We start from the raw sequence: 10,842 nt of genomic DNA, 5'->3' as shown, positions 1-10,842 counted from the left end.
TATATATATATATATAAATTTGACCTGAAATTTAACACCAAGTGGCCCTTGTTTACTTGGAAAGCTATGATCAGGTGGTGAGGAGCAGAGTCAGGTATCAGACACTTGCTCACTGTCAGGCTGGTTAGTTGTCTGAGGTGTTCTCTTAGGTCTGCCAACCTCACTCCTGATCTCAACTTCTGAGGTTCATTAATCTGTGGGACAGCAGCAAGAAGGTATAGGGCCTCTGAATATGGATCCAGAACTCAGCCCTCCCCCAACTAGTAGATCTGTGACTTCAGCAAACTTAAGCTTTGAAGTCACTGATGTGTGAGTGCCACTTTGTAGCATTTATTAAATAGTCTGGGGGTTTCGACACTTTTTTTTTCTAATGTATATGAGCGTATTGCCTGCATATATGTGAGTATACCTGTGTCATGCAATGCCTAATGCCATGGGAGTCAGAAGAGGGCTTTGGATTCCCCTGGAACTGGAGTTAAGGATGGTTTATAGCCACCATGTGGGTGCTGGGAATCAAACCCGGGTCCTCTGCAAGAGCAGTCAGTACTCCTAACCACTGAGCCATCTCTCCAGTCCCAGGTTTTGACACTTTAAATCAGAATGCATTTCCCTTCTGGATGTTACAAAATAAATTTTAGTTTTGTTTATTTACCTCCAGGAGACTTTGACTTTGTGAGAACAAGTATTTGTTCTCAGTTGTCTGCAGTTGAGATCATAGTCAGCTGTCTCTGGTTTCTGAGTCAGTCATGCCATACTAGTTATGCCTGTTCAAAAAAGATGACTGTAATGTCTCCAGAAAGAATGAAGTGTTACTGATTTTTTTTCTCTACAACTCTTGTTATTTATTTAAAATTACAAGTAATACCTAATTATTGAGTTTTTGAAAATGGTAATTACAAAACTGACTCACTCTTAGATTTAAAATGAGAATATTAGGAGGCCTTGTGGTGCCCTTTTGATCCCCCACACCTTGGAAGCAGAGGCAGGCAGATCTTTGTGAGTTCGAGGCCAGCCTGGTCTACATAGTGAGTTCTAGGCTAGTCAGGGCTACATACAGAGAGTCTACAGCACTGAATAACCATCATCATGATTATTAGCTACAGAGAATAAAGTACCTCCTACAGGAGATTGCCTGATACAAGGCAGTACTCAGTAAGTATTAGTTTCCTGTCTCTTGATAGATGAGGAACCACAGCTTACTAGCAGAACCCTGGTACAGAATTTGAGAAAGTTCTTAGAGGAACAATGATTGTGATTGTTCTGAGTAAAGACAGACCATTTTCTCTAAGATACTAGAGATCACTAGAGGAGCCAGATCTGATGGCTTGGGCCTGTAATCTTAGCACATGGGAGGTGGAGAGAGGAGGATATCAAGTTCAAGGTTTGACTGGGCTGCATAGCAAGACTGCCTTTTTTTCTTTTAGTGGTTGTAAACCACCCCATGTGGATGCTAGGAACCAAACCCAGGTCCTTTGCAAAAGTAGCAAATATTCTTAACTGCTGAGCCATCTCTCCAGCCCTATGCAACACTATGTCTTTAAAATAGAAAGGGGGGGGAGGCGTTTAGAGATCACTAGGGAGCCAGTGATGTGGCCCAGCAGGTAAAGGTATCTGCCATAGAGGCTGAGGGCCTAACATCTGAACCTATATGGTGCAAGGAGAAAACTACATCTGTATTGTGCCTTGCTCAAGGAGGTCAGAAGAGGGAATCAGATCCCCTGGAACCGGGTCCTCTGCAAGAACAGCCAGTGTTCTTAACCGCTGAACCATCTCTTCAACTCCAAGACTTCCCCTTTTATGCCACAGCATTCATGTGCCCCCTACCCTGCATATGCACAAATAATAAATGTAAAACATGTGGTACACTCTTTTAATTCCTTCACTCGAGAGGCAGAGGCAGATGTATCTCTGCTTTTCAGGACAGCCTGATCCCCATAGTGACTTGTAGACCAGCCAGAGGCTACATAGTGAAACTCTCTCTTAAAAAAACAAACAATAAGGCTGGGTGTGGTGGCACACGCCTTTGATCCCAGCACTTGGGAGGCAGAAGCAGGTGGATCTTTGTGAGTTCGAGGTCAGCCTGGTCTACATAGTGAGTTCCAGGACAGCTCGGGCTGCAGGGAGACCCTGAAAAAAAGCAAAAAAAAAAAAAAAAAAAAACAAAAAAAAACCAATAACACCAGCAACAAATAACCCCACTAGGTACAGCCCTGCATATCGTATCTGAGTAGACAGGTGTTTAAGCCCAGCTCAGGCATATGCTAACTGTGAGTTTGATCACTTAATCATCTTGGTTTGGGTTGCTTCGCTACAATTCTGGAATAATTCTGGACAATGCTGGGTGTAGCTCCGTGGTGGAGCACTTGCCTAGTATAAAGGAACTTCTGGGTTTAATTTCCAGCATCACAAAAAGAGAAAATAAGTCTGTCTACCTTCTTTCTTGAATCTTTCATAGTGCTTAAAATAATGTGAGAGGAAAGAAAAAAAAAAGCCTTTCTATATGTAGTCTGTGGTAGCTGATTCTTCATAGTCATCAGCAAGAGCCTCATGTTAAGTTCCATGATGGGGCAAAAAAATGATCTTGTTTTCCTTGCTGCCCAGGAAATGCTGGCAGTGGACGCACCGAGGAGACATAAGGTATCCGTTCACGTTCTTGCCAGGGAAATGGATTCTTGTAAGTATTGAATATTGGCTTTTTTAAAATTCTATTTTTAATCTTATGTTGAACCATATGATGGCTGTCTTGTCAGAGTACCAGGAAGTAAGGGGATTTTAAAAAGGAACTGAGATAGGGTCTGTTCTATTGAAGCAGAAGTACAGGGGATGGGGAAATGGAGCAGTGAAAGAGAGAGCCAGTACCAGGTGATGGTCACAGCTTTTCAAGAGTATACAGCTGGTCACCATCTCCAAAAGAGGCTTCAGGAAACACCTACATGTGGGAAGGAGTAAGGGGTTGTCTGTACAGTCCTCCTCTCCAGCTCTTACTGGCCTTCTGGGAATTTGCTACATCCTTCTAGGAGGTCAGAGCCCAAGTCTATTCAGATCAGACCTGAGTACTAAAGCTGCTAGGGCCAAGGCTTTATGGACTCAATAACATCAGCAGCAGGACACCTCTCTATTGAAAGCAGGGCACACTCAAGTCCTTAGCAGCAAGCAGCTTGAAGCAATCTGAAAAGTGTATGAGGGCCTGGTTTAGTTTAGTTTTGTTAATGAACTGGGTCTGCCTTGGATTCTTTTTTTTTTTTTTTTTGAATTTGTTCTTACTGCAAGTATGAGTAGTAAACCTCTCATTTTCTCATAGGTCCTGTTGTTGGAGAATTCCCATGTCAGAATGATATAAATTTATCACAAGCACCTGCCTTGCCACAAGTAAGAAATGTTAGGGGTTCCCCAAGGACTTTTACTTATCAGAACACGTAAAACCTGGAGGTTTCAGGTCACTAGGTGTTTGAGCTTCTCTAAGTCTTCTCTGTCTGGTCACTCAGCCTCTGCCCCTGTATGTTTTGTTAGGTTTGGTTTTGTGTAAGGGTCTTACCTAGCCCAAGCTGGCCTCAAGCTCACTGTGTAGCTGAAGCTGCCCTTCAACTCCTGGTCCTCCTGCCTCAACCTCACAAGTGCTAGGGATGCAGACGTGCACCTCTACTCCCAGCTTTGCCTCTGGTCTGATCATTGTCCCTGTGTAGTCAGTCATCTCTGGGCACATCTTTCCCAGCATTAAGTATGGGAATGAGAGCTCTTAGTCTTTCCCATAGCACCTCAGTATTTAATCCTCTGGAAAGACTGTTATTTACTTTCAGGAGGAGAAAACAGGCAGTGTAACTGGACTTCTGCTGGGTGGGTGAGCCAGTCCTTGTGTGCCCAGGCGAGAGCTAGAGTCCTCCATCTGGCCCAGAGTCCTACATGCCATAGGCCTGTTAACTAATCCATGACTCCCTGACTCTACTAGTTGTAATAAGGAGTATCTCTTTATGGTGTTTCTCCCAAAAAAGATGATATCCTGCTGAGTGCGATGTACTGAAAGAAGCCTTTTTGTTTCTTTGCAGCCTGAAGTGATCCAGAACATGACTGAGTTCAAACGTGGCTTGCCACTGTTTCCCCTTGTGAAACCACACATTAACTTCATGGCTGCAAAACTCTGAAGATCCCACACTGGGAAGCATCAGCGGACATTTTTCTGTGTCTTCCAAGGCCTGAGAGAACAGGCTCAGCCACTTGAGTGGTTTCTGGTTCACTGTTAGACAGACAGACAGAAATGAATTATCAGACATTATGTAGAAATGTTAAAATCCAAAGTAATAAAATTATAAAATCTTATAGGTGTAGAATATTTTTTAAATACATGCCTCTTAAATATCTTAATTTTCTCCCCTTTTCGTTCCTAAGAGAAATTCCCTTATATAACTACTTAAGATAATGATGTCCCAATAGGCTCTTTCCTCCTTATTCTGTAAAATAGTCATTTGTCTGAAGAAAGTAAATGTTAGCTTTTTTCAAAAAGGCATCAAACATTTAGAAAGGTATTACCATTTAAAAAGCTGATCCTCAAATTTGCTTTCTATTTGATTGTTTCATGTAAATCAATGGAGAATATTACATTTGGCAGGTGACACACAAAGCAGTGTCATTTTCTTTTATTAGTGAAATTGCTGATTATATAAGGCATGGTTTTAATCTTTTTATAAAATTTGAATATTGTTTTTTAATCTACCTAGTAAAATGCTGGAAAACCCTAGAATACCCTTATTTACAGTGCTATAAATACAGATTAACCTTACATCAATTTTGACCCAAATGGAATTTCTCAGGATAACTGTGGGTTTTTTCTCATTGAATTCCATTGACATTTTTGTTGTTCATAGTTGGTTTGCAGTGTTCCATCAGCAGATATGTGCTGCTGTATTGAATGAGAGACATGCTGTTGTAACATCAGCTATTGTAGCTACCCATAACCTTACTAAAATTTAAATTGCGATGAGTGTGTGAACTAAAACATTTGCCCTTTAGATATTTAAAAGGCAACAAATACAAAGCCCCCTCTCTGGAGATATAAACAAATAAAATGTTGTATTCTTAAATACCAAGTCTCCGTAAGACTCTAAAATCCCTGTTGCTGCCAGTCTAATCTTGCCTTAAGTGTTATTTTTTGAATATATGAATATAAGCATACAGATGATGACTGGAGTGGACTTTTAAAAATATTTTTTTCACAAGATACTATTTTAGGAGAAAATGTTACTGTAGATTTAACAGCTGTTTTAAAATATTTGCTATTATTAAAATTTGCTTCAAGAGAAATTGTGACTGTTTCCACATTACAGGCATTAGTAACAGCAAGTGCTCCTGTTGTCCACTAACTCAGGCAAAGTACAGAATGGCATTTTCAAGTGATGTTTTCCTGCCCCATACAACTTGATTTACCAGGACTTCTTCCCTAGAGCCTTGACTTTTCACATTTGCCATTTTCCAATAATCTCAACACGGGGCAGCTCTGGAGGCTGCTTTCCATGTGGTGCTGTGACTGTCTTTTCACCCACACCTTTGAAAGTCTCCTAGTAAGAAATCTGCCTTTATTCATCAGAAGGCATGAGTCATCACTTCCTTCTGGTTTGTGCAATGGCCTCTACAGCCAAGGATGACCTTGCACTCCTGATCCTCCTTCATCCAGTTCACCTCATAAGTGCTGGGTTTAGGCATGCACTACCATGCCCAGCATGTAACTATGCAGCCTTTCAACTGAACTGCAAATGTATACAAAAGGAATCTAAAATTAGTCCTGAGTGTTTAAATCCATCACTGTAAAAGTAAATAAAAATCTCCCTTTTCAACATGCCATTGAATAACTTCAGCTCTTTTTTAAAAAATGGGTAAATTTAGAAGCGTGTCGGTTGTGTAAGGAAAGGCACCTGAGGAGATCTGAAAGCAATCCATGTAGTCTTTCATGAACCTGCACGTGGTGTCTATTAGTGTGCTCCAGCATTTTCTGGTGTCAAGCTCCTGTTGTGTCGCTAATAGATTCATTTAAGTGGGTCCCAGGGTATAGTCCATGAGCAATAACAGACTACCCAGATACTATTTACTCAGTGTTCAGCAAGTGAAATTTGTGAAAAAGTCGCTAATCACCAGAGACTTTTTTAAAGAAAAGTCTTTTGATCAATTGATGTGAAAAAGAGCATGTGACACTACCAGTATGGTAGGGTCCTAGGGTTATCCTGTTTACAATAAATCTCCTGATTTAAACTCTGCACTTTGTATTTGTATTGTTTTTATGGTGTGTATGAAATAATCCAGAAGTCCATCATTAACTTCCCTCCACATTCTGACTTGACAGGTTTCTTGCTTTCATTATACCTAATACAGAAAGTGGTGAATTTGTGTGTACACATACACGTGTGTGTCTAGTGACAATTAATAAATGACTCAATTTCATATTCTTAGAAAACTTTTATAAAATAGTAGCCTCAGTATTGGAGACTGAACTCTTGCTCAGTTTTGTCCCTGACCCAAAAGCAAATCACCAAAGCAGATGAAAGGAAATAGAAGATTTGATTATTCCATTACCAAAGAGATTAAATTCACCGTTAAAACCCTTCACACACACATAATTAGAGGAAAAAATTATGCCAATCTTTCATTAACATTTTAGGAAATAAAGGAGGGAACCCTTCTCAGTTCAGTTTAATATTATTTACCACAGTAACAGAATTAAGAAAAAAATACTGTATGATTACTTTAGTAGTTAAGAGCATCTTGTGAAGTTTGATGAAAGTTTCAGCAAACAAGAAAGAGAACTCTAGCCTGATGGGGGATTCATGAAATAGCTATAGTAGCTTTTTGAGATGAGGTCTCACTGTGTAGCCCTGACTGGTCTAGAACTCTCTATGTAGACCAAGCTGACCTCAAACTCATAAAACTTTGCCTGCCTCTGCCTCCCAGGTGCTGGGATTAAAGGTGTGTACCACTATACCAGGCTACAGTAACATTTAATGATAGACTATTAAACTTTCAAGATCTGTACAAGAACACAACTTCTATTCTGACTTGTATTTGAGGTTCAAGTCCGTATGGCTAGGTATAAAAATTGGAAAGAATTCATGGATGACATGGTCACATGCATAGGAAAATTTTAGGACTCTTCAAAGTTGGTATTAACTAAATTAAGATGGCAGGATACAAGGGTCAACATTAACAAATCAGTTGTATGTATATACAGGCAACAAAATATAAATGCTTTCAGTAAATCAAAGTATGAAATATTTAGGGGTAAAGTTATAAGGACATGAAGAACCTGTACATTAATTGTAATCAGAGGTAGTTGGGTTTGCATCTTGGTGAGCTCAAAACCAGAATAAGCACAGCCATGTTATGAACGAGTGGAGAAAGATGCGTGCCTCCTCACAAGGAGAGCACAGGCTTTAGGGCAAAGCGTTACCTTCCTCAGACAGGGAAGCAGGGGGATTTCATTTTAAGACTTCACAGCAAGTTCCTGTCTCAAAAACCACAAATGGGGGCTGGAGAGACGGTTCATCAGTTAAGAGCACTGGCTCATCTTACAGAGAATTCCTGGTTCAGTTCCCAGCATCCACATTGCAGCTAACAACCATCCCTAACTCCAGTTCCAGGCAATGTGACACTTCCTTCTGACTGCCATAGGCATTGTACAACAAGGGTGTTTGAAAGTAAAACAAAAATAAATTTAAAGTTTTAAGAATATTATTTTTGTTCTTGTTTCAGTTTTGTTTTGTTTTGGGGATAGGGTCTCCCAAGCCCCAACCTGCCTAGAATTCACTATTCAGCGTAGACCACACTGGCCTAGATCTCACAGAGATCCACCTGCCTCTGCCTGCCAAGTACCAGGATTAAAGTTTGGCACACCACACCCGGCTGACAAGCTGGTTTTATTTTTACCTGAAAATGCATAAGAATCTTGCTAAAATGCTAATGCAAAAAACAAAGTTATGCTCCCTGACAGAAAGCCTTACATAAAACTAGTAATCCAGACACTATTGTGTTGACCTAAGGACAGTAAATCCAAATGTTAATCCTGCTTTTGTCAGTTGATTGTTTTTGGTGTGCTTGTTTTTAAAAGATTTTTTAATTTTTGTTTTATGTGTATGAGTGTTTGCCTGCTTGTGTGGATGTACACTAAGTAAGCATGTACCTGGTGCTCATGGAGGCCAGAAGAGGGTGTCAGATTTCCTGGAGTTATGGGTGGTTCTGAGTCTCTTGATTGCAGGTGTTGGGAACCAAACCCATGTCCTCTGCAAGAGCAGCAAGTACTCTTAACCATTGAGCTATATCTCCAGTTCTGTTTATTTTTGAAATACGGTCTCATAGTGCAGGCTGGCCTAAAGGTGAACTCACCGTGTAGCTAAGGCTGGCCTTGAAATCCCAATAGTCACCTCCACTTCCTCAGGGAGGGACCACAAGCATGACCCATCACCTTTATGTGGGTTCTGGGGATCAAACTCCGATTATCAGGTTTGTATGACAAGCACTTTACCTGCTGAGTCATCTTGCCTCTCAACCCAGACTGTCCTGGAATTTACAATATAACCTGTGCTGGGATTTCAGGCCACCATGCCCTGCTTTTAACAGGCTCTTGAGAAAATTAACAACAAACCAACTACACAGAAAGGTTATAAATATGAGGCATCAAAATCAGACTGAAACTACTTGATAAGTTGGGCAGAGATAGTCTGCAGAACAGCCTCAGGCTCCCCCGTGCTGGGATGAAAGGTGCTCCATCACACCGGGATTTTGTTGTTGTTGTTGTTGTTGTTGTTATCCTGGGTCCTATTCCAGCCTTACTATTTGAACTGGCCTTGGCAGAAGCCTGGCTATTGGATTGTTTGCATACACCACTGACCTCCTATCATACAGCCATGCCTAAGTGTGGCTGACATTGCAACGCTAGCATTGTCCGCCAGATGGAAACAAAGAACCTCTTAGAAAAAGGCTCCACACAAAACCTCTTTTCTGGGGTTCATCTGCACTCATTCCAATTTATGTAACTTTCCAAGCAGGGCAAAAATGCTGGAAGGGCGGGCATGCACATCTGTAATCCCAGGACTTTGGGGCTGAGGCAGGAGGAGTGCAAATTTGAGGCCAGCTTGGGACCCTGTCTCAGAATAAAATAGAAAAAGAGGCGGAAGAGATGGCTTAGTGATTAACAGCACTAGCTGCTCTTGCAGAGGACCTGAGTTTGGATCCCAGCACTCATATGGCAGCTACTCACCATCCAAAACCAGTTCCAGGGGATCTGAAACCCTCTTCTGACCTCCACAGGCACTGCATGAAACAGGTGCACTTACATATAGGCAAGGAAAACCATCATATACATAAAAATAAATCAATTAAAAATTTTAATAAACAGGTCTGGAGAGATGGTTCAGCGGTTAGGGGTGCTGACTGTTCTTACAGAGGACCGGGGTTGGAGATTCCCAGTACCCACATGGCAGCTAACAACCGTGTGTGACTCTGGCTCCAGAGGATCTGACACCCTCTTCTGACCTCCACAGGCATTGCACAACACAGGTGCACTTAGAGGCACATGCAAGCAATACACTCATACACATAAAAATAAATAAATAAAATTTGGAAAAAAAGGAAGGTAGGTAGGTAAAATTGCCCTTGGTCCTGTGCCCGTCCTCCAGAAAAATTCTTGACATCACTGGAGAAAATTTCAGAAACTTAAATAACACATGGCTATAAATGTCTCTTATTCACCTAATTATCTGAATTCTTTGCTTGCGTTTTGTTGTTGTTGTTTGGGGTTGTTTTGTTTGTTTTGTTTTGTTGTTTTGAGACAGATTCTCACTATGTAGCCCGGGCTGGCCTGAACTTGCTTTGTAGACCAGGCTGGCCTCAGAGTCAAAGCCCTACCTGTCTCAGCCTCCTGAGTGCCTAGCTAATTTGTATCTACAATATTTTCAATCATTTTCCTAGTTTCAAGCTATAAAACCAGACCATAAAACTCACATTGATATTGGGAATAACCATGCAGCCCAGTTCGCTCTCCCATGTTCTCTGTTGCTAGTATTATGGACTGAGCATAGGCTCATGCGTTCTACCCTCACGCTCTTCTAAGCTACCCACCCCCAGTACCTCTCCAGTCTCTGGTCTAGTCTCCCACCCCCATCTAGTCTTTCCCCCCATTTCCCTCCGTCCTGTCCCTTGCCGCACCCTCCCAGGAACATGAAAAACTTGAAAGTAGAGCAGCCATCATTGTGCGATGACAAGCGTGAGGACAAAGGCCACAATAAGGATGGCAGAGAGGATTGGCAAGAAGCGCAGGGGTCTCTTCCTGGGGACCACGCTGGGCAGTTACTACGGCAGCGGGGAAGTGCTAGCTCTGAATTTACCGTCTACTGCAGGAGATAAACTTTTTCCTAGCCAACCCCATTGAAAATAACTTGGGTTGGGCTTCCTGGGCATGCGCAGGGCGCGCACGCAGGGTGGGGAGTGTACGTGAGCAGGGACTGAGCAGAGGGAGAGCCAGGCCGAGGCCCCGTGGCGCCTGCGCTGTTATGGCAGGTGTAGACCTGCGGGAGAGGGGCCTGTCTTCCCAAAGGCTGGGCCTGCCTGCTACATTACTTCAGCTAAGAGATGGAAATTGCATTCCCCTCAGAACAGAAAGCAGGCCTTTGGGCATATGCTAGGCCAGCAGGAGGTGACCAGGGCTGGGAAGAAAGGGTGGGCCAGAGGGCGGGTCGGAGAGCGAAGGGACTCTTGTCTCCAGCCTGTATACGAGATACCCCGAATCATCCAACCATGTGCTATGTGGAGCTTCGAAAGCTGGAATGACACAAGTGGCCTCCTCCCCTGGCTCCCTGCTCAAGTGTC

The 10,842-nt window shown here is 42.3% G+C and overlaps 1 protein-coding gene across 2 annotated transcripts in view; it reads left to right on the top strand.

Annotated features, from left to right (window-relative positions):
- Ide (insulin degrading enzyme) overlaps positions 1-6,242 on the top strand; it is a 113,154-nt gene extending 106,912 nt beyond the window's left edge. For both annotated transcript variants that reach the window (XM_017802334.2, XM_008849620.3), the window contains exons 23-25: positions 2,602-2,674; positions 3,302-3,369; positions 4,044-6,242. In XM_017802334.2, coding sequence (XP_017657823.1) covers positions 2,602-2,674; positions 3,302-3,369; positions 4,044-4,139 — 237 coding nt within the window. In that variant the 3' untranslated portion in view covers positions 4,140-6,242. The remainder of the gene's footprint in view (positions 1-2,601; positions 2,675-3,301; positions 3,370-4,043) is intronic.
- The last annotated feature ends 4,600 nt before the right edge of the window (positions 6,243-10,842 follow it).

The sequence above is a fragment of the Nannospalax galili genome, unplaced genomic scaffold (genome assembly GCF_000622305.1).
Source record: "Nannospalax galili isolate Female #2095 unplaced genomic scaffold, S.galili_v1.0 scaffold384, whole genome shotgun sequence".
In the NCBI taxonomy this organism is placed as follows: Eukaryota; Metazoa; Chordata; class Mammalia; order Rodentia; family Spalacidae; genus Nannospalax; species Nannospalax galili.
The sequence above is the reverse complement of the archived record's forward strand: the minus strand, read 5'-3'. Positions and strand labels throughout refer to the sequence as shown.